Genomic DNA, 21,969 nt, shown 5'->3' with positions numbered 1-21,969 from the left:
ACAACAACCATTAACCCTGAAATGCAAAGTTCTATTATGCCATATGTGAAAGTATGGACCCATACAGGAAGTCAAAAAACTCAATATACAAATGGAGACCGTTCAAACTTTTGGCTTGGCATTCCATTTGCTGACTCAGAAGACTTTATGGGTGGTATTTCAACTGTTGGTACTGTACAAATACAATATACTGGTGACAGAGACGGTCCAGATGAATTGAGAGCAAAGAAGTTTACAAAACCAATAGCACTTTTCACGGAAGATGCTCTTTTGAAGATTCGTTCGATGAAACCTGCTGGGGCTCCTCAGATTGGCATAACGACAGCTTCCATCGAGCAGATTTTGGCAGCAGGTCAGTAAGTTGTTCTTGAACTGACTTCTCACCATCGTAAATAGTTATGACACCAGTTTTGACATAAAATTGTATTATAAACTTACCTTTAGAAATATCTGTAAGTTTTGTTGTTATATTTTTGTCTGCTTCAAGAACTTTCACCATCTCGGTTATACCAACTTTCTTTGCTTTATGAAAATATTTTGGTTCAGCAAAGACTGCTATTCTATAACATTTTCCATTGTTTGTGTAAAGAACTATTCTGTCAATGTATTTGTATTGTTTGTGAGTATAAACTTTGTTCTGCTTCAATTCAAAGAGATATCCGAATACGTCCATATTTTTATTCGAAGTAAAATGTCATTTCCGAAAAATAGAAGCGTAAGTGTTTCAAAAGGTTTAATGGCGGTGGCAGATGTGAAGTTAAATTCACCAACTCAAACAAACAGTCAAAGTGTTATTGTCAATGTCAAAGAAAGAGATGTTGAAGTGGGGAAACCATACGAAGACGAAGATGGTATAACAATTGTTCCTGTAAAAGAACAACCAACATACCCTGAAGTTAGCAGAGACTTAAGTTCTGTTGCAGATATTCGAAATGACTACCAACAACTGAAAGACAAACTTCAAACTCAGGAGAAGATTTGTCAAGCTTTAAGTATAATGTTAAACTTGGTCGAACACAACCCTGTAAAAGTGAACTCATATGTCATCGCACCTCATGAAGTTTTGAAAGAACTATTGAAACTTTTGACAGAGGCAGACGATATAAACATCAAAGAAATAGAACCCGACGTTAGTTGCTGTGGTGTTTCATATAATGTCATTGACAAGATATACGTTATGAAAGGAGGTGAAACGTTGAACTTAAAGTATAGTTTCCCAGACGTCATAAAAATATTTGACGACCACAACATTTCATTAAAGTTTATTTGCTAAGTAAATGGCAGAAGACATAATGGTTTATACTATTACGACTAAAAACCCTGAGTCATATAATTCTATAACAACAAACTTACAAAGTCCTCAAGGACGATATTGTAAACTAACCTTAAACACAATGACGACTAAAGCCTGTTTTGCTCTTTTGACACCAGAAGACTTTATTGTTGTGAATGGTAAAAAATACTCCTTTGAAGATACTTACTCAGATATACCACCAACAGGTTTTGTTGACTTATTTAATACTTTAAGTACGGGTGTAAAATGTGCTGCAACTAGAGCAGGTTTCATTATGTTTGGATGTCCGACTGAGTTTACTATAAACAATATGAGCTATAATACAAAACTTATATCTGGTTTTTACTACCAACAGTTTCCTATAACAGGAAAAGGTGTCATACAAGGAATGTCTGTTCCATTGACTTTAAGTACACCTATTTTATATATTGTTTCAAACTTAGGTTCAAAGTGTTATTCGAATGTCGACAGAAACTACTATGACCAAAAGATACTTATGCGTATAAACAACACTTTCTCTGCTGGTTTGCCTATTGTTCATTCGAATGCAGAGTTTTCAGCTTTAGTGAACTCAAACACTTTGGCAAACATAAACTTAACCTTAGTTGACGCAAACTTTGTTCCTGTAAAACTTTTATGTCCTATGTATTTGTCAATGACGGCAGAAAGTTTCGAATTGGAAGATGCAACTGGTGAAAGTATTGTATTACAAGAACAACTTCAACAACAAATAGCTCAAGAACAACAAATGCAACAAATAGCTCAAGAACAAAGTCAAGAATAAAAAAAATATTTTTTTTATTTTTATAAAAATGTACAGAATAGATGTTTCAGATTTTTATGACTTCCAAGCATTCAGAAATATGTGTCCATTTAGAGACTATAACAAAGCAGTCGAGAATTTGAAACGTTTAGTCATTTATGTTGACTCTGCCCCAGAATGTTATGTTATGAAAGAATGGGATGTTGTCTTTAACAAACCTAAAGCGACAATAGTTTCAGAACAAGAATGTAAACAGAAACTTAAGAAAATAAAAGTTGTACAAGTTGGCATGAAGATGTTAGATGCTTGGGATATCTTATTGTCAAAGTTAGAAGATTTTTCAGTTCGAGGTATAAAGTTCTATACACCTTCTCCAAACTTCTATTCTATCTTCACTGGATATAAATATGAACAAGTAGAATGGAAAGAAAATATTATAGAAGCTTGGTTAGACCATGTCAAAGAAATTATATGCAATGGAAACGAAAAGGTTTATGAGTATATCTTATGTTGGTTTGCAAATATCTTACAACATCCAAGTGCTAAAAATGAAACTGCTCTCATTATAATTGGAAAACAAGGAACTGGTAAGAATACTTTCTTTACAGATATTTTGTGCAAACTGTTAGAAGGTTATTCGAACCCTAATATGACAAACTTAGAAAACATCTGCGGTAAATTTAACTCTTCTATTGAGAATATGAAACTTATAGTATGTAACGAACTTCAAAGTATAGATACAACAAAAGTTTTGAACTCAGATGCTTTGAAGAGTCTTATAACAGACAAAGTTGGAGTTGTTGAAAGAAAATATAAAGACCAAAGAGTTTGTGAAAATGTTGCAAACTTCATTATGGTTTCAAACAATGCTGTTCCGATGAAGTTAGAAAGTTCTGACAGAAGATATGTAGTTGTCAGAACGTCAGATTCTCATATGCAAGATACAGAATATTTTGACGACTTAGCAGAAACTTTGACATCTGACTTTTACAACCACTTGTTCTCATATTTTATGACATTAGATATTTCAAAGTTCAATCCAAGACAAATTCCACATACCGAAGAGAGACAAACATTGTTAGAAGCAAACAAGAGTGTATATGAACTGTTTATAGATGAGACTAACTTTGAGTGTTTAGATGAAAGGTCATTGTACGATTCGTATAAACAGTATTGTCAAGAATATGGTTATATGGCAGCGTCTAAACGAACATTCTTGGCAAATATCAAAAATCTTTTAGATGTTCAGAATGGTGTATATACAAAGAAAAATTTTTCTGAGTAAATTTTAAAAAAAAAATTTTTTTTATCCGATAGAAAAGATGACGAAATTCATCTCAGTAAACAAGTACATGTCAGGACTTAAAGAAGAACTAGACCCATTCACATATTTGAATGTTTACTTCTACCATTTTGAAAAGTCTTCATTTGACAAAGTTTGGAACATCGAACCAGTTAAGTTTGCTATTGTGACTAAAAATGGTGCGAAATTTGAAGACTTAGACATAGAAGGTTTGTTAACAGTCAAAGAAAGTTTTGACAGAAGGTTCTCAAAACTTGAAGAAGGTAAAGCATACAAACTTGTTATACCTTATGAACCAAAGAAGACAGACGACTATGAATATTATGAGTCTAAGATAGTTGAAGTTCAAGGTAAATTAGGTAAAAAGATTTTAGAGTCTAAGCCAGTGTTTACTCCTAAAGAGGAAGAGAACATTGACATTGACCCAGAAATGTTCTAAAAATAAAATTTTATTTTTACATGTCATATCTCACCTTCTCTGGAACTGGTTCAGGTTCTTTCTTCTCTTCAACTTTTTTCTCTTTCTTTCCTTTCTTCTTCTTTTCTGGTGGAGTTATGTCAAATTTCTCCGAACCATATTTCTGTAAAAGTTCTTTGTCATTTAATAGCTCTTCTATTCTGTTTTCTATTTCATCTTCAAGAACAGCGCATGTGTCTTCTTTGCATTCTAAGAATTTTTGTTGGACTTCATCTCTCCAAGAGGCGTCATCTCTGTCAACAAGTCTGTCATTGACAAATTTTAAGACTTCTCTGCTTAATGTTTTATGGTTCTTGTCATATTCCCAGAAACAGAACTTTAGAACAAATTCACCTTTCTTGTTTACACTATGTAAGATTTTATGGTCGACAGATGTTTTGCTGTCAAAAAGTTTGTCTCGAATATAGATGGCGAAATCGCTAGACATTTTCTAAAAGATAAAAATTTTAATTTTTCTAAAAATATGTTAGAAAAAAAGTTTGCTGACATTGACAAAAAATTTGAGAATGTTTTAAACAAGAACAAGAGGAAGTTAGAAAATGCTCAGATAAAACCCATACATGACAAGTTCTTATTTGCTCAGAATGGTATAACAGGTCTAATTGCACCACCTGGGTCGGGTAAGACTTTCACTTATCTTAAAATGGCTGCACAACAACAAGAACTAGATGAGAAGAACCCATTCTATGAGTTAGTTGTCATTTGTAGTACTTCTGGTCAATTTGACCAAACCGTCAATTCGTTCAAAGATATTATAAAGAAGTAAGTTAGTATGTATAAAAGACTCTGAGTTGTTAGATTGGATAAAGAAGTACCAAAGAAGGGTTTTGAAGTACAATGCTATAAATGAGTATATAAATTCGAAGTTTAAAGACCCAAATGAGGAAATGCAGAGAATATTAGAGAAGAAACACTTCAGAAACAAACAGAAAGAGATAGAATACATTTCGAAGAAATTGCAATCTTACGATTGGAAGACTTACCCTCATAGATGTCTTCTTATCTTAGATGATTTCGCCTCTCATCCTTTGTTAAAGAATAGAGAACAAGATATGTGTCGAATTCTTAAGAAGCTCAGACACTTTAACATCTCAGTTGTCATTTGTGTACAGACAGCAAAGAGTTTAAGTAAGGATGTAAAGAGAATACTTACTGACATTATACTTTTCCCAGGATTGTCAGAAGACGATTTCATGGAACTTATGAAAGAGTCCATGGCAGGTAAGTTTGACAGATATGAACTATGGGAGAAGTACAAAGTCATACAAGACCCTCATACTTCTTTCAGAATTCATATCTACGCAAACAAAGTTCAAATTGTAAAAAGTCAAGCGTAAAAATGTAAGTGTTTAGTCTTAGTCTGTTGTGGTTCTGCAGCTTTCGGTTCTTCTGGCTTTGGAAGACATTCAGGAAGAGGAATGTCAGTCGTCCGTTTGTGTCCTGTCGGAAGGAAAAACTCGGAATGTCGGAAGGAAAAACTCGGAATGTCGGAAGGAAAAACTCGGAATGTCGGAAGGAAAAACTTTTTCTGTCGGAAGGAAAAACTTTTTCTGAAGTTCGACCAAAAAGTTCTCAATTTTCGAAAATTTGAATGGTTTACGGACGAACAACAGGAAATTTTTTTCCAGTTGTCAGGAAATTTTTTTCCAGTTGTCAGGAAATTTTTTTCCAGTTGTCGGGAAATTTTTTTCCAGTTGTCGGGAAATTTTTTTCTTGTCGGAAGGAAGGACTCGGAATGCCAGAAGGAAGGACTCGGAATGTCGGATGGAAGGACTCGGAATGCCAGAAGGATTTGACAAGACAATTTACCTTATAGAGCTACCTGAGCCATCTTTGGTGTCAAGCTTGAAAAATAAAGATTGAAATTTACTCTGCTTGTTTGAAGTTGTCAAAATACTCTGTTTTTTTTCTTTCAGTAGCGGCAAATCTTCTTTGAAGGTAAGAATTGTACAACCTTTCATATCATAGTGTGTTTGAGGTAACGTATCTTGAACTATTTGTTTCACATCTTCATTTGGGGTCATTGAAATCGGTAAGTTTTCGCGATAGAACCAATTTCTGTCAGATTTGTAAATCTTAGCAAGGTCGTAAAAGCTTTTGTTGTTTCTTCTGACTAAATGCAACATAACCATATCTCTGTCTTCTTCATTTTCCATCTCTTCAGTATAAATCATATACTTATAGTTCTTTTCCTTTCCTTTTGGTACCGAACGCGGTATTCTTTTCTGAATGCTTTTGTCTTTTGCTTCAAGCTTGTTCTCTAGCTCTTCACGTTCTTGTCTATGAATTTCGTCAAGAAGTTTACAAACATACCAAGCATAACGAGGTGAAGCCCACATTGCAACAGCATTTACAAGAAGTCTATGTACATAATATCCTCTCAAACCGTTTGGCAATTTTTCACGATTTTCATGAGTTTTAGGCGAGTAAGATTTTTTACTTACTCGCTGTTCTTCACTGTTTTCAGAAAAAAGTATGTCTCGCTGTGCTTCGCTCAAAAATTCTTGTGTGCTTTGGTTCCTAAACCAGTCTTGTGGTTTCTTAGTATCTGGTGCAAAACATGCTGTCAAAATACTTTGCATTTGGTACATATCGTCTTTGACCGAACGAATGAGACGGAGTTGTTTGTTAAACTGAACCCACTCATATTCTTCATTTATAGCTTCATGGACTATAACTGTTGTTGTGTTCTCTGATGTTGACATATCTGTCTTTACATACAAAATAAAAAAATAAAAAAAAAATAAAACTAACTTTATTTTTTCTATCTTGTATAAAAGATATGATTTTCATACGGAATTCAATAAAAATAATGTTTAGGTGAAGAGGTGCGATCTCACCTCCTTTTTCACCTGTTTTTTCACATGGTCTAAAACATACAAAACTCATGAAATTTGTGCTGAATTCAGCAAAAAATAATGTTTAGGTGAAGTGGTGCGATCTCACCTCTTTTCTCACCTCTTTTTTTTTATAAGCGTTTTACATGGTAAACGTTATTTTTACATGTATTTTTCAGCAACTTCGTCAAATAATTTTATAGCACTATCTATCTCATCTACTTCAAACGTTTCTTTACCTTTTATGGGAGCACCATACATTTTCTCAAACTTTTCAAGTAGTTCTGTTTCTGCAGCTCTCATATCATTAGCAAACACAACCTTGACTCTATTGACTATACTGTCATATCTTAGAGTTATATTATATGTTCTTCCTATCTTATATCTCTTTGTGTTGAAGTCCTTCGGTTTCTGAACGATGTAAAGTAAGCCTTCACTGCAACGTTCCGTATCGAATGAACCATGTGTTATGAAGTTATATCCAACAACTGGGTCTAACCATAACAAAACTATTGGTATAAGACTTTTGTCGATGAGATATGCTGCAGTTCCATAGAATCTTACCGATATCAAAAGCTCAGGATTTCTTGTCAAAATTTTCTGAGTTGAAGCAATTCTAACCCAGTCCTGCGGTCTCTTTCCAGATGGAGATATAATGTCTGACAAAGAATATTTGTTGTATTTCTTTGAGTATCTTACGTTTAAATCACCTATTCTAACCACTTTGGTGTCATTGTCTATCTTTCCAACTGTTTCAAACTCAACCTTTAACATTTTCTGTTCTTACATACAAGATAAAAAAATATTTTTTAAAAAACTAACTTTATTTTTTTTTCTATCTTAAGGAAATTCATGATTTTCATACAGAATTCGGCAAAAATAATGTTTAGGGTAGAAGGTTAGATCTAACCTCTTTTCTAACCTCTTTTCTACCCTCTTGAATTTGTCATGAATTTTCATGAATTTTCATGAATTTTCATGATTTCATCGTAAATGTTTTGCTTCGTAAATGTTTTGCTTCGTAAATGTTTTGTTGAGATTTCTTCATCGAAATGAGCGTAAAGGACCCAAAAATAATGTTTAGGGTAGAAGGTTAGATCTAACCTCTTTTCTAACCTCTTTTCTACCCTCTTGAATTTTCATGAATTTGTCATGAATTTTCATGAATTTTCATGAATTTTCATGATTTCATCGTACATGTTTTGTTGAGATTTCTTCATCGAAATGTTTTGTTGAGATTTCATCGTTTATGTTTTGTCAAGACTTTCTTCGTAATGAGCGTAAAGGACCCAAAAATATATTTTAGGGTAGAAGGTTAGATCTAACCTCTTTTCTAACCTCTTTTCTACCCTCTTGAATTTTCAAGACTTCTTCGTAAATGTTTTGTCAAGACTTCTTCATCGTAATGAGCGTAAATCAGACAAAAATATATTTTAGGGTAGAAGGTTAGATCTAACCTGTTTTCTAACCTGTTTTCTACCCCAGTTATTTTATAAGCGTTTCACATGGTAAACGTTATTTTTGGAATTTTGTGAAAACTCAACGGTTTGACACAAGCCCTAAAAATTATTTTACTCAGAATTTTATACAGAATTCAATAAAAATATATTTTAGGGTAGAAGGTTAGATCTAACCTCTTTTCTAACCTCTTTTCTACCCCAGTTATTTTATAAGCGTTTCACATGAATTGTACGATGTATATTTGAAATCCTAAACAATTTCGTAGCTTCTATTTCTTCTTTTAGTATGTCAAATGTTTTAACGATACCGAAAGTTTCTTTATACTTCTTCTTGACATCAGATAGAAGGAAATCGTCTGCTGTTGGATAGTTTTTGTTCAGAAATGCTAACATGTCCATTTTATTTTCTGCTGGCTTTTCTGCTTCTTTCTTTAAGTCTGCATAGTCGTTTCGCATACGTTCTATCTCTTTGACGGAGTAGTTATATTTCCTCATTGCTGCTTTACATTTTGAACATTGCGGGTTCATTTTTGCGTTATATTCTGAAACCTTACCTGCTAAAACAACCAAGGCGTCAATGGTTTTCTTTAAATCTGAAGCAGTTGGTCTTATCTGTTCGTTCCATATTTTACCTCTTCTATCTTTATCTCTTATCTGCCATACACATTCAGCAACTAACGAAACAAAGTTGTCGTAGGTCTTAAACTCCTCCGATTTATATATGTCAGAAATATTTTTATATACCATATCGCAATCTTTGTCCATAACCTTATGGTTGCAATGAAAACCAAGGAACTCATAATTTACCTTTCGTATGAACTTCTTTATTTCTACTGAGTCAGTCAGTCCGACTTCTATTTCATCGAATTCTGGAATAGTAAGCTTTTGTTGTTGGATTTCAGGAAGTTTAGGTAGATGGTCAATAATATCCTGCATGTCGTAAAGATACTGTTCATTTTGTTCATCTTTCGCACTACAGTCTAAATTACTTGTTAACAGTTCTTGCTTTATCTTCTGGATTTCTGTTTCGAAAGTATATGAAGAAGGAATGAAGCTTTTCATCTCTACTAACATAGATGTTGGATTCATGACTAACGAGTTTGGTGCTGTTGTTTGAATTGCTGTTGTGCCGATTGTTGACATTTCTGTTCTTTTATACAAAATAAAAAAATAAATAAAAATAAAACTAATTTTATTTTTTATTTCGGGAAAATTCATGAAAATTCAAGAGGTTAGAAAACAGGTTAGATCTAACCTTCTACCCTAAATTATATTTTTGGTGTAAATTTCATGAGTTTTCGAGAGTTTTCGAGAGTTTTCTACGATGGTAGAAAAGAGGTTAGAAAACAGGTTAGATCTAACCTTCTACCCTAAATTATATTTTTGGTGTAAATTTCATGAGTTTTCGAGAGTTTTCTACGATGGTAGAAAAGAGGTTAGAAAACAGGTTAGATCTAACCTTCTACCCTAAATTATATTTTTGCTGAATTCAATAAAAATAAATGGTTCATTTACTCACAATATTTTTGTACAAAACAACCCCAAACTTTTAACTTCTTTGCTGCAGCTTCTAATGCTATCTTAGCGAGTTCATATTCTCTAAATTCTCTCTTTAAATCTTCTTGTTCCCATTGGTCTAGTTCGTATGGAGAATCTCTATAACCATAACATATCTCACGTTCATGTTCTATTTGTTTAAGCACATTTTTCTAACTTCTTGTTCGAACAAAGGTTTAGCATTCTTTACTGTATCTTCAAGTTCTTCTTCATCTAATTTCTCATGAACTTTCTTGTCTATGGAGTCCAGAATTTTTCCAACTGCTATACAATATTTTGGAGAAGCCCACATTGCTATATAGTTTACGAGTCTTGGGTCTACATACATTCCTCTAACCTGTTTGATTTCATCAGAAATTCCTGCATGAATTTTGTATAAAAAGCAACCCGCTGTTTTCCGCGGGTTGGTATATTCTTCACAAAATGCCTTAAAATACTCTTCCCAGGACTTATTTTCCAACAACCTTCTAAAGTCTTTCCTAAACTGCTGACACATCTTTGTTGCATTTATATAACCATCCTTGTCTCTACGTAAGACTTCAATACCGTTGTAAGTGCCTTTTGTGAATGTTTCGCCATTAGATTTGTTCGTGAACGTTTTTGCTTCGACTGACATTACTGTTCTTACAATAAAAATAAAAAATATTTTTTGGTGGGACGTCGGACATTCGTTTGTGGCTTAACCGTCGGACATTCGTTTGTGGCTTAACCGTCGGACCACAACGATAAAAATCTCGACAAAACATATACGATGAAGTCTCAACAAAACATTTACGATGAAGTCTTAACAAAAAATATACGATGAAATCTATTTCCTGTGTTGTTGTCAAAATGTCATGTTGTCACACTTTTTCAGAGAAGTTAAAATGACCGAGTGACCGAGTGACCGAGTGACCTGGTCGCCTAAAATATATTTTTTTCTATCTTAAGGAAATTCATGAAAATTCACCTGTTGAATTTTGTATAAAAAGCAACCCGCTGTTTTCCGCGGGTTGGTATATTCTTCACAAAATGCTTGTTTTGAGGTCGAGCCACTTTTGGCTCCACCGTATTCTTTCAACCAAAATATATTTTTGTCGAATTCAGCACAAAATTCATGAAAATTCAAGAGGGTAGAAAAGAGGTGAGAAAACAGGTTAGATCTAACCATCTACCCTAAATTATATTTTTGGGTCATTTACGCTCATTACGATGAAGAAGTCTTGACAAAACATATACGAAGAAATTCATGAAAATTCATGAAAATTCATGAAAATTCATGAAAATTCAACGGGTGAAAAAACAGGTGAAAAAAGAGGTGAGATCGCACCACTTCACCTAAACTTTATTTTTCAATACTTTTTCAGCACTTTTCCGTAGTTATATATGAAAGACAATTCGAGATAAAAGTCATAGTACAATGGAATAATATGTTGCACACCATTTGTTGTGAACCAAACTTGAAAGTCAGAGAAACTGTTACTAGGTGGTTCGTAGAATTTAGAAGCAAAGTCATAAAAGTCCTTACCAATACATAGAAAACTATTGTTGCTTGAACTGAAACTTGCATGACACATAACATTTTGAGGGTCAAACACGTTTCTATAAACCATCAAATCTGCTGGTGGAAGTATAAATTTAAAAGGACCGTCAGGTGGTAATGGTTCGTTCTGGTTTAGTAACCGAAGAAATTGTGCCCAAGAACGTTTGTCTACTTCCCAAAATAAAAACTCTGTATCTCTTGGAGGGTTAATTTCAATCTTTTGAAATGAAACGGTTGAGTTCATCTTATCGTATTCTAGTTTTAGATAGTATGTTCCATTTAGTAAAGAGTCGTATTTTTCTTGAAATTCCCAATAATATTTGTTTATTTGAGTTTGAAAGTCATTTAGAGTTTTTTCAAGACTTTCGTCTGAACGAACTGTAAAGATTCTCATTTCGTCAAATTTTTCTATTAGACCATCAGAACCTTTATACTGACCGTGAAAATATACTGCAAACATAAACGCGTTAGTTCTATTTGAAAACAAAACTCTTCTAAATCCTATTGCCTTTGCATCTGAAGGACTTTGAAGCCAACGAATTGGATAGTCAAACCTGTATGTTCGGGATGAAATTTCTTCATCTGAAATAGTCCTACCAGCATTTGTAAAGATATAGTCTAACGGTTTTGTATCTGCTACTTTTGTTCTTTGTTTTTCAACCTGAAGCATTTAATATATGTAAAAATATACTGTTTTAAAATGGTATGCCATTTCATATTTCTCATCTAACAAACATGTTGTCTGACTGCTTGAGGGTTATGTTGGTATCGTTCGAGCTTGACACTTGCAATTCCTTCAATTGCATTCAAAATGTCTGAGTCTGAATCAGCCATTTGTTCTCTCTTTGTAGTCTTGAAGGCGTCAAGAAGTTTTGCAGCTGTTGTGACATTGCCATATGCATAGTATATATGACCGTCCAAATCTGTTACGGTTAGTCTGAGATTGTATCCTTTCTTATTTCCGTCTTGAATTGCAGCAAGTACACCCATGAAGCCTTCTTTGTTCTTTCCTTCGTCAAAGTTTACTGTAAAGTCTCCACCTTGTCCAATTTTAGCACGAACTTCACGATACTTCTCATATGCATATCTTGTTCTTTCCATGGGAGCATGTGTGTCTTCACCTTTTCCTTTTTTCCTTCTCAAAGGATGCAATTGTTCGTCATGTTTCCAATAGAATCTGGCAAAGCCGTCGTGTCCCTCAACTTGAGGTTCACTAACATCGAAAGGCATGTCCATAAGACGTTCTTCTTCTAACCTCTCTAGTCTGTTTGGATAATTTGCACGTGCTGTTTCCAAATCCATTTCGTAGCGAAGACCAGACAATTTGTCATAGACTTTTATGGGTCTTCCCTTCCTATATTTAAACTTCTTCGAAACTCTCCAACCATATCTTTGCAACTCTGCTTTTATTCTAGCAGACTTTCTATCCATTCTATATGGGGGCATTTTTATAAAAATAAAAAAAAATATACTGTTTTCTTTTACTTTACATAACCTCCTGCTACCATAAGCCTTTGACGCCAACCCATACCAGCCAATGAAGGTTGACTTGGTTTAGTTTCCAAACTAAACTTTGGTTTTGGTTTATCTTCAGTTTTTGGCTCACCTTCTTCTATCGGTTTTTCGTCACTTTTCGGTTCCTCTGACTTTACCCCACCTGCAGGTATGGTTGTGTCGTCAACATCTTCATAAATATCATATGCCATTTGTTTTTGTTTTCCTTTCAACTTTTTGTGTTTGTTGTAAAGTTTAGAATATTTTGACTCTAAGTCAATGAGATGTTCTATAATGAACTGTTGGTCAGTGAAGTAAACTTTTCCATCTGTTGTCTCGAAAGCTCCTTCAGACTTCAATATTTTATTTGTGAGAGTCTGTTTCTTTTTTGAGATACTAGCCGTTCCATTTCTATGAAAAGTGACTTTATAGTTAGGGTTTGTATTTCCAGACCTGGCACTTTCTATTATTGAATTTTTCTCTTCATCTGTAAGTTCTTTGACAGGTTTTGACAATGGTTCTGAACTTTTTGTTTGTGGTGTCAAATCTACCGTTTCAACTTCTTCGGTCATTTCATCTCAGTAAAAAATTTTAGTTTGGTTTGTTTTCAACTGGTTGTTGTTGTTTTTTAAGTCGGTCTAAAACTTCCTGAGGTATAGGAAGAACTTGACAAACACGTTGTGTAACTGCTGGAAGTCGACAAATCCATCTTGAACTCATTTGTCTCAATGCTGTATTGTTCATTTCATCTCAGTAAAAAATTTTACATTCCCCAAGTTTGAGGCGGTTGCGGTTGGTTATTGTTTACCCACTGTTGTGCATGGTTATATCCTCTGTTAAAGAATCTTTCACCTTGGTCCATATAGTGTCCTGCTTGGTTATAGTAGTCATTTGCTTTGTTATAATAGTCATTTGCTTGTTTTCCTACATTATCCATCCATCCTTGAACTTTTCCTCTTGTTTCAGGATTTGGAATAAGATTTGTTGCATCTCGTGCTACATCCCAACCTTTCTGTACAGTTTGTATAATAGGTTGTGCTTTCTCTTTCAGTATACCTAATGTACTCAAAATCTTCCTTCCAACTCCAAATACACCTCTGGCTATTGTTCCCACTGCGGGTAAAAATCTGGATGCAACTCCTGCTAACGCGCCAAATAAACCCATTTCTTACAGGGTAAAAAATGACGAATTCAAACAAGGACCCGTATGTTTCTAAAGCGACAAAGAAAGCACTCATGATAAAAATCTTCAGTTCAACTCCGAACGCATGGTTTATGGATATCTTGGAAAACATTCCGAGAGTTAGAACAGATGGACCACCATACTGGTTAATATTTGTTGGTCAAAATACAAGATACTGTGAAGCCATACCATTACAGTCCAAAAATATTTTAGATGTGAAAACTGCTTTGACAATATTCGTTGACAAATACCATCCAACAAAACTGACATCTGACTGTGAAAGTTCTTTCAAATCAGATGATGTAAAAAACTATCTGCGTTCAAAAAATGTAAACCAATATTTCATTGTCGACCAAAACCATTCTGCTCTTGGTGTCATTGACGGTTGTATAAAAATCTTAAGAGACTTAAACCAACCACAAGGTGGTGAAGCAAATGAAATGTCATATGACGACAAATATAGACACTTCTCCATGGCAAAGATGAGACAAGTTTTAAATATTTACAATAACCGTAAACAAAAAGGTTTGGGAAACCACTCCCCCGAAGAAATGAAAAACAACCCTGACTTAGAGAAAGACTATATATTTAATAGTTTAGTCAAAAGAGACAAACAAGAAAGAATGCCAGGCTTCAAACTTCGGAAGGGTGACAAAGTAAAAATAGAAATACCTAAACGCGACCCATATGAAAATACTATTGACTATGACAACAATGGGAACCCGACAGGTACTCACGTTCGTGTTCGTAAAAATAGAAGAAAGTATACAAGAGAATATTATGAAGTTTTAGGCAAACATGGCAAAATGTACACACTGCAAGCAGAAGATAAAACTACTATTGCCAGACCTCGTTTCAAACTTGTCAAAGTTCAAGGTGGTATACTTTCAAAGACAGTTCCTAACAAATATAAGACAACTCCTGACGAATATGCTAAAGAAGTTGAAAATGACGACTAAGCAATTCTATACCATGCGTAAACTGTCATGTAAGGTGGCATGTAGTCTTTACCCAAGCCTGTTGGATTTGTTGTGAAAGTGTGTGAATGATTTCCTGCGGTTCCACAGAAAATCCCCGCGTTTGAATCTACCGGGTCACTTGAAATATCATATCTATCCATTCCCTGTCTATCCGAACCTGCTGCAAGATTTCTATAACCTCTTTTTGTTATTGAATGTGAATGACTACCTGTTGTGTTTGTCGTTCCTGTATGAGTGTGCGGTGGAAGGTTTGCTTCTTTAATTTTCTTCGAACCTCCTGCCGTCTTTGAATATCTAGCACAGTATAAGAATTTGTCTACAATCTGCTTCCATTCACCAAAACCAAGTACTACTTCTGGTCTGGTAGAGTTCATTGACGTATAAATAGAGCCTGCAGGATATAATGTTTGAAGTATTTCAGTCTTTAATGTTTGAAGCTCTGTTTTGTCAGCCTTCTTATCTAACATTGCTGGTAGTTCATATGCTTCAAAGTTTCTGGCATGACTTTCAATGTTCCTGCAACTGTTATCTAAATTGTTTAGTGTATCTTTTACGCTTGTACTTGGATTCTCTAAAGGTGCACTTGAACCAAGGTCAAAGTTCAATATTATGTCGTCTGCTCTAACAGTTGTGAAGGATTTATGTGTATGGTTCTTGTCTGCTTTGTTGTCTAACTCATCGTTAACATATGTTTTATCCGCTTTAAGGTCTAAACATCCTGAAACCCATCCTGTATCGGCTTTAGTTTTTAAAATCTTCGATGTCCATTCATGATACCATTCAGCCCTTTCTATAATTTCGTTATCTTTTTCATCCACATATTCCTTATCCGCCTTCTTCACTAACACACTAGCCACCCATTCCTTATCTGCTTTCTTTTCAAGGCTAACGTTTAAGTCTGTTATTTCAGATATAGAATGTGTATGTCCAACGGCACTTTTCATGTTTAAGGTTTCTTGTAAGTTTGTAATATTTGCAATGGTATGTGTATGAGTCTTTTTAGAATATTCGTTTTCAGCTCTTGTCACTTCACTTGACATTTTATTGTCAACATATGTTTTGTCTGCTAGTTCAGGATGAGTATGTTCTTTTGTTGCATAAGCTTTGTTAGCTCTTTCTTCTTCTTTTGCTATTGCATCGTCTACATATTCTTTGTCAGCTTTGTTGCCAACATCTGCTTTCAAAAGAAGTTCATTTATAGGTTTCTCGTTTAAAGTTCCTTTTGTTGGATTTATACAGACAGTATGGTTCTTATTGTCTTGAAACAGAAACTCATCTGTCATTGGGTTTAATGTCAGTTTTAAGTTTCCTTCTTTCAATGACTCAGATATCTTAGAATAGTTTGAAAAGTTTGTTGTGTTCTTATTTAGAGCTTGTATAATGAGTTGTCGGTTGTGTTGTATTTCTCTCATAGACGCTGTTTCATTTGACATTTTTATTCTAGATAAAATATGCTTTCAATAGAAAAAGAAAATTCAAGAGTTGCTACAACTAAACCATTAGATGAACTTTTTACGAATGTCGGTCAAAAGTTTGAGACAGAGACCGTAAAGCATGAAGGCTATCGTTTTGACTACCCGTTAAGATGGTTAAGAGACCCATCTGTCACAAAAGCTATTGGCTTTCGTAGAATGAAGTTCATTTCAGAAGCCATACATGGTTTCCCATTTACAGTCGGTTTTGAAGTTCGATACTATAACAAAGAAAAACGTATGTATGAGAAATTTGAACAGGGAAAACTTTTACAAGTGAATTTGCTTGTAAACTTAGAAACAACTCTTCAAGCTTTTCAAGAAAAAATAAACGATATCTATCTCGAATATGCAAAACAGTACAACATTGACGAAGGAGAGTACCATCTCGATATTTTATATGACAGGAAAAATGCAACTGTTAAAATCAATAGAATAGAAGACCTTGGAGAAAACGTTTATATTTCTACAAAATATAACAACTTGGCATGGTATAGATTTTTGAGGATGTTAAATCAGCCTGCAGCATATCCAGTACACCCGAACTTTTATGAAGTCGAAAACCCTAATGGAACATATGAAAATGTTTTCGACCAAGATGCTATTATAGTTCATGCTTCATTTTCTGGTGCACAAAACTCTTTTTTATGCTTGGCAAATGACTTTTACGAAAAACCTACAAAGTTATACGAACCACCAAGTGGAAGTATTTCAGACTTTCAAGTATGGTTTACTACAGATGGAAGAAAAAGAATAATTCCATTATACCATGCGTTTTACTTAGAACTTAGTTTCATATACAACTACTATCGAACGGTAAAAATATAACTTTTTAATACGGTTGAGGTGTTGGATTTGGTTGCCAACTAGACTGTGGTGCAGGTTCAGGCTGTTGTATAACAGGAGCTTGTTCTTCTGGTTCAGGGTCTTTAGGTATAATACCAACGAACTGACCTACCCTTTTACCAATATTTTTGACACCGTTCCAAATTCCTCTTCCGACAGATTTTATTCCATTCCATATACCTCTTCCAACATTTCGAAAGAAGTTTCCTATCTTACTGAAGAAACCCATTTTACTATATGTAAAAATCTAATGTCCGCCTAGTCTCTTACGTTTCCTGTTGAGTTCCATAGCATTCTTTAACTGGAGCTCATACATTCTGTTTCTCCTCTGGTAGAAAACATATTCTGGGTCAACTCCTGTGTTCGCGTCATCTGCATAAAGTTGTTTATATCCCACTTCAGGGTTTGTATAAAACTCTTTCCATCTCATATTTGCATACCATGGTGGCAAACCTAACGCAGCGTCATTTGACATGGCAGTTTGCATTTGTACATCTGTTGGCACTTGACCATAGTTTGCCATTGCAGTTTGTATTCTAACTTCATTTGGAATATTCTCTGGGTTTGGTTGTCCAGGTTGCTGTGCATTCGCTAAGTTCTGTGCGTCCATTTAATATTAGATAAAAATATCTCTTACGAGTACATATGCTGAACATTTGCAGGCATTGGTTCATCTTCATATTCTCTATATCTTTCTGCCACGTCAAAGAAATAAATGACACAATGGAAAAAACCTAAAACAAGTAGTCCTATTTCAAACCACATTTACTTACTAATAAAATTTCTTTATTGTGACACTTTCTCCAGTTTATAGGACCTCTCTCATATTTATCTTGTCATATCTAAACTCATAGTCATGTATGTCCTCTAACCATCTCATAACGGTTTCCAAACCACTTTTATCGGATGTAAAGTAAAAGCATGGATGGTTATGTAAAACGTCTAAAGTTTCTAAAGAGTCTCTCAAAGTCCAGTCTACTTGGTATTGAAAATCCCATGTGTTATAGAACGGCGGGTCCACTATAAAGAAAACATTTTCCTTGTCTTTATATTTTTCATACAACTCTGTCCAATGACATCTCACAAACTCTATGCCCTCAATATATTTTTCTATGTTCTCTTTGAAAACATTTGTATAGTTAAGATATAAAACTTTTGACATAAGTGTTTCAATGTCATGAACTCTTATAGAACCACTATATAATAGTCTAGCAGATATACTATCCCAGTCTATATATTCTGCTTTTTTCAAAACCTCTCTCACAATATTTTTCTTATCTAATGGTATACGTTCCATCTTACCTATAGGTATCTTTTCTTTTAACGCTTTCAATATATTGTTTGTGTCTGGTATATGTTTGAGACGGTCCATATAGTTGTCGAAGTCATTGCATATAATCTTTGAGTCTGGAAATATTGTATGGCACAGATGGGATATATAGAAACTTCCACCGAACAAATCTACAAATGTTAGACCATTCGGTAGTTTCTTAAGTTCTCTCAATAGAATATCCTTACATCTACTCTTATTTCCAAAGAACGGTAACGGTGGTTTTGTAAAATTCATTTATATAATAATAAAAATGTTTTTTCCTGAAAAGTGACAGAAAAGTGACAAAACATTTACGATGAAGAAGTTTCGACAAAACATTTACGAAGAAATCATGAAAATTCAAGAGGTGAGAAAACAGGTGAGAAAACGGGTGACATCTCACCTCTTCACCTAAATTATATTTTTGGGTCATTTACGCTCATTACGATGAAGAAGTCTTGACAAAACATTTACGTTCATGTTTGACAAAACATGAAAACATATATAATTTGTGAAAAGCGACACATTATATAATGTTTTCGACCCAGAAGACTAACAATTTTCCGAATAAAAACTTCATTTATACTAAACATCTTCAGGGCTAGAAGGCACGAAGTGCCTGGAAGCCCCACTTCCTTTTTTTTTTTTTTTTTTTTTTTTTTCTTTCTATAATTCTCTTTTGCATCGATAACACTACTTTTTAAAATTAGAAGTTCGGCTATTTCTTTGCAATTTTTTGTGGTGCTTCATGAAGAGATGTTTGCCCATAAAAGTTTTTAGCATTGATATCAGAACCATCCAAAATATGAAGTTCGACTGTTTCAATTCTATTATTAGTTGCGGCATAATGATGAACAGTTTGTCTAGAATTTTCTCTATCATAGCACCATTTAGAATTAGAAGCTAGGCCATTTCTTTGGTTAATTTAGAGTGGAGAAAAAGTAAAAAATGACGAAAATCTGGATCAATTTTTTTCACCCTACGTTCCCAACTTCTGGAAAACGGTTTTTCACCCTTATGATCAGTTTCAGACACTTTGGGAGTCTCCCAAACTTTGATATTTTGCATTATGATAGAGAAACGTGTCTAGTTTAACGCACAGTTGTTTTAAAGGCAAATGATGATATCACATGAAATTATCAAATTATCAAATTTTGAAGTACCAGTCCAAAGGGTTAATTAGATCCTACACAGATGTGCGATAGTGAAACATATGTGTTCTTGATTTGAGAAGTCCTACTGATAGAGGTATGAATCTCACAGCTTTGTGTGAGTATGTCTGACACTTGTATAGAGTGGAATATGCGCCGACATATATTATATAATAATATGTAGTTGATAATTATGAAAAAATAGAATTCGATGCGAATGATATTGAAAGTTGTTTTGTAATTTGATATTTTTCTTATATGTGTTAATTAGTAAATGGCTTGTTTGTTGTGATAGTACTGTGAAAAATGAAAGGTATTTTAAATTAAAAAATTGAGATTTTGAGATATCTCTAGAATTAAGAATTTATTATGTATTTGACTTTTATATAACTATGTGTAAAGGATCTCGATGTCTATATGCTTTAAATAAAATTAAATAAAATGAGATAAAAAATTAAAATGGACAAGAAGATATATGGAAATGTAATTTGTATTGTGTTGGTTGTTGGCAAAATGATTTTAATACAGATTTAAGGATTTGGAATGGATTTGAAATTAAATGATTTTAATTCAAGGAGTAATAAGATTTTGAACTGGTTTTTATTTTGTGAATGTAAACTCCTTCCAGAGGATATGTATTAGAAAGATCAATGTCAAACTTTTTGAAAGAATTGTTTTTTTGTTGAGCGATTTTCTCATATTTAATAATATATTTAAGTTGGCGTATCTTACGCCCTTCCAAAAATATGTATTAGAAAGATGACTTATAATTTCATAAATTATTTTGTCCCGACGGTTTGAGCTGTTATCAGAATGGTTGCTTACACAATGCGTCAGCAAAATGTCGGTTGGGGTGCCCTTCTTGGCCTCCTGAGTACTCACCAAGATACCCCCAGCTCCCGCAAAACACCTCCCTTAGGTGCGCATTACCTGACGGCATTATTTTGCAATTATTTCAAATTTTTTAGATGTCTTTTGTTAAAGTTTGTTAACTAAAGACTTGAAAACAGCTTACCGCTTCAAGCTGCTCTCTTCCCGGTTCCTCTGCCGCAATCTTCTGTTTGATTGTGCGCAAAGCTCTCCTCCTTGTGAACTTTGCCTGACAGATACACCTGGGAGACAGCATTCGGACATCTTACCGCTTCAAGCTGCTCTCTTCCCGGTTCCTCTGCCGCAATCTTATGTCTGATTGTGCGCAAAGCTCTCCTCCTTGTGAACCATGGCTGATAGAAAGAACTGAAAGACAGGATAGGAGGAACATGCCGGTTCAAGTTAACTTGCAATATGCTTCTGATTAGTGATTTTAGATGAAAGATTAGCGAAATCGCATTTAATTTGGATAGAAGGATTCAATTTTATGAAGCAGGCTCGTAGAAAATATGCAGGAATAGCACAATCTTTTGCAATCACAACGCGATTGCAAAACTTCGACCGACAAGAGTGTATTGTGCACTCTTGTCGGTCTGCATGTCTCATTCCGGGAGACATTGTCACTGCATGTCTCCCAGAATGAGACAATCTTCCGCATTCATAACTTGAATGCGGAAGTTTGACCGACAAGAGTGCACAATACACTCTTGTCGATCTAAATGTATCTTACAATCAAAGACACTTTCATACAATCTTTTCGAAGTTAAAAAAAAAATTAATTATTTCTTTCTTTTGTTTATTAAATCGCCTTACTCACGTACTAATCTCTTTTAGAGACTCTATCGAGCTATCCCCACATATAAACCTGTGACAATAATACATATTTACTCTCTTCATATTCTGATCTCATGACACATTATCGCAAAAACTATAATTATACAACACATCTCATAAAGTCTCATTTTAGCCCTATCTAAGCGTTCAAAACCTATTTTCCACACGTAATCTGATTCTTCTGGCTCCGCTGATTCGATTTCTGCTGTCAAATTTATGAGGAGACAATTTGAAAAAAAAAGCAATAAATATTAATTAAAAATAAGTTTTCCATTGGCAATAACTACATGAATTTATGATTGTAGACTTCATTTAAGCGCATGATTTTGAATTTTTAGATATGTAAAATCAGAATGACAAAATAATACAAAAATTGGCCCAATATTAATGAACCGCATTTGAAAACCAATATCAAGAAGAATATATTGGAAACAGTTTGATTTTTTCAAAGTGCATTTAATTATTAATCCTCCTCAAAGAAATTCAATTTTTAAACATTCTTGGATTTATATGTCTTTATGCAATTAAAAGAAAATTTATATCATAAGGAGGATAAAAATATTCAAAATAAAAGAAAACAAAACCCTCTTTTATCATCAAATATGGAAGCTGA

General features: G+C 34.0%; 16 protein-coding genes and 1 pseudogene across 17 annotated transcripts, besides 1 other annotated feature; 5 read left to right on the top strand and 12 right to left on the bottom strand.

Moving 5' to 3' along the window:
* Nucleotides 1-253: 253 nt before the first annotated feature.
* Nucleotides 254-673, bottom strand: TVAGG3_0425980 (uncharacterized protein; the record flags this gene model as incomplete). The annotated part of the gene is made up of 1 exon (XM_051233598.1): nucleotides 254-673. The coding sequence occupies one exon, from the start codon at nucleotides 671-673 to the stop codon at nucleotides 254-256; it is 420 nt and encodes a 139-aa protein (XP_051103328.1).
* A 63-nt stretch (nucleotides 674-736) lies between these two features.
* On the top strand, nucleotides 737-1,273 carry TVAGG3_0425970 (protein of unknown function, DUF4106 family; the record flags this gene model as incomplete). The annotated part of the gene is made up of 1 exon (XM_051233597.1): nucleotides 737-1,273. One exon carries the CDS (start codon nucleotides 737-739, stop codon nucleotides 1,271-1,273), a length of 537 nt encoding a protein of 178 aa, XP_051103327.1.
* Nucleotides 1,274-1,556: 283 nt separating this feature from the next.
* Nucleotides 1,557-19,167: a mobile genetic element.
* TVAGG3_0425960 lies at nucleotides 2,465-3,342 on the top strand (annotated as a pseudogene). The gene has a single exon. A coding segment is annotated over exon 1 (878 nt).
* Nucleotides 3,380-3,799, top strand: TVAGG3_0425950 (protein of unknown function, DUF4108 family; the record flags this gene model as incomplete). Its single annotated transcript, XM_051233596.1, has 1 exon — nucleotides 3,380-3,799. The coding sequence occupies one exon, from the start codon at nucleotides 3,380-3,382 to the stop codon at nucleotides 3,797-3,799; it is 420 nt and encodes a 139-aa protein (XP_051103326.1).
* Nucleotides 4,726-5,175, top strand: TVAGG3_0425940 (protein of unknown function, DUF4106 family; the record flags this gene model as incomplete). Its single annotated transcript, XM_051233595.1, has 1 exon — nucleotides 4,726-5,175. The coding sequence occupies one exon, from the start codon at nucleotides 4,726-4,728 to the stop codon at nucleotides 5,173-5,175; it is 450 nt and encodes a 149-aa protein (XP_051103325.1).
* On the bottom strand, nucleotides 5,649-6,543 carry TVAGG3_0425930 (KilA, N-terminal/APSES-type HTH, DNA-binding family; the record flags this gene model as incomplete). Its single annotated transcript, XM_051233594.1, has 1 exon — nucleotides 5,649-6,543. A coding segment is annotated over one exon (895 nt), but the record flags the coding sequence as incomplete, so codon positions are not given.
* TVAGG3_0425920 (organellar and viral DNA polymerase type B) lies at nucleotides 6,838-7,260 on the bottom strand (the record flags this gene model as incomplete). The annotated part of the gene is made up of 1 exon (XM_051233593.1): nucleotides 6,838-7,260. A coding segment is annotated over one exon (423 nt), but the record flags the coding sequence as incomplete, so codon positions are not given.
* TVAGG3_0425910 (organellar and viral DNA polymerase type B) lies at nucleotides 8,343-9,278 on the bottom strand (the record flags this gene model as incomplete). Its single annotated transcript, XM_051233592.1, has 1 exon — nucleotides 8,343-9,278. One exon carries the CDS (start codon nucleotides 9,276-9,278, stop codon nucleotides 8,343-8,345), a length of 936 nt encoding a protein of 311 aa, XP_051103322.1.
* On the bottom strand, nucleotides 9,823-10,308 carry TVAGG3_0425900 (KilA, N-terminal/APSES-type HTH, DNA-binding family; the record flags this gene model as incomplete). Its single annotated transcript, XM_051233591.1, has 1 exon — nucleotides 9,823-10,308. One exon carries the CDS (start codon nucleotides 10,306-10,308, stop codon nucleotides 9,823-9,825), a length of 486 nt encoding a protein of 161 aa, XP_051103321.1.
* TVAGG3_0425890 (uncharacterized protein) lies at nucleotides 11,941-12,645 on the bottom strand (the record flags this gene model as incomplete). Its single annotated transcript, XM_051233590.1, has 1 exon — nucleotides 11,941-12,645. The coding sequence occupies one exon, from the start codon at nucleotides 12,643-12,645 to the stop codon at nucleotides 11,941-11,943; it is 705 nt and encodes a 234-aa protein (XP_051103320.1).
* On the bottom strand, nucleotides 12,696-13,280 carry TVAGG3_0425880 (phage tail repeat-like family; the record flags this gene model as incomplete). Its single annotated transcript, XM_051233589.1, has 1 exon — nucleotides 12,696-13,280. One exon carries the CDS (start codon nucleotides 13,278-13,280, stop codon nucleotides 12,696-12,698), a length of 585 nt encoding a protein of 194 aa, XP_051103319.1.
* TVAGG3_0425870 (uncharacterized protein) lies at nucleotides 13,300-13,452 on the bottom strand (the record flags this gene model as incomplete). The annotated part of the gene is made up of 1 exon (XM_051233588.1): nucleotides 13,300-13,452. The coding sequence occupies one exon, from the start codon at nucleotides 13,450-13,452 to the stop codon at nucleotides 13,300-13,302; it is 153 nt and encodes a 50-aa protein (XP_051103318.1).
* On the bottom strand, nucleotides 13,472-13,873 carry TVAGG3_0425860 (uncharacterized protein; the record flags this gene model as incomplete). Its single annotated transcript, XM_051233587.1, has 1 exon — nucleotides 13,472-13,873. The coding sequence occupies one exon, from the start codon at nucleotides 13,871-13,873 to the stop codon at nucleotides 13,472-13,474; it is 402 nt and encodes a 133-aa protein (XP_051103317.1).
* Nucleotides 14,847-16,154, bottom strand: TVAGG3_0425850 (phage tail repeat-like family; the record flags this gene model as incomplete). The annotated part of the gene is made up of 1 exon (XM_051233586.1): nucleotides 14,847-16,154. The coding sequence occupies one exon, from the start codon at nucleotides 16,152-16,154 to the stop codon at nucleotides 14,847-14,849; it is 1,308 nt and encodes a 435-aa protein (XP_051103316.1).
* TVAGG3_0425840 (uncharacterized protein) lies at nucleotides 16,323-16,940 on the top strand (the record flags this gene model as incomplete). Its single annotated transcript, XM_051233585.1, has 1 exon — nucleotides 16,323-16,940. A coding segment is annotated over one exon (618 nt), but the record flags the coding sequence as incomplete, so codon positions are not given.
* Nucleotides 17,176-17,418, bottom strand: TVAGG3_0425830 (serine threonine-protein phosphatase family; the record flags this gene model as incomplete). The annotated part of the gene is made up of 1 exon (XM_051233584.1): nucleotides 17,176-17,418. The coding sequence occupies one exon, from the start codon at nucleotides 17,416-17,418 to the stop codon at nucleotides 17,176-17,178; it is 243 nt and encodes an 80-aa protein (XP_051103314.1).
* Nucleotides 17,437-17,799, bottom strand: TVAGG3_0425820 (uncharacterized protein; the record flags this gene model as incomplete). The annotated part of the gene is made up of 1 exon (XM_051233583.1): nucleotides 17,437-17,799. The coding sequence occupies one exon, from the start codon at nucleotides 17,797-17,799 to the stop codon at nucleotides 17,437-17,439; it is 363 nt and encodes a 120-aa protein (XP_051103313.1).
* Nucleotides 19,168-21,969: the final 2,802 nt, after the last annotated feature.

Source organism: Trichomonas vaginalis, chromosome V, assembly GCF_026262505.1.
Source record: "Trichomonas vaginalis G3 chromosome V, whole genome shotgun sequence".
Taxonomy (NCBI): Eukaryota; Parabasalia; order Trichomonadida; family Trichomonadidae; genus Trichomonas; species Trichomonas vaginalis.
This window is presented reverse-complemented; position numbering and strand designations above follow the sequence as displayed.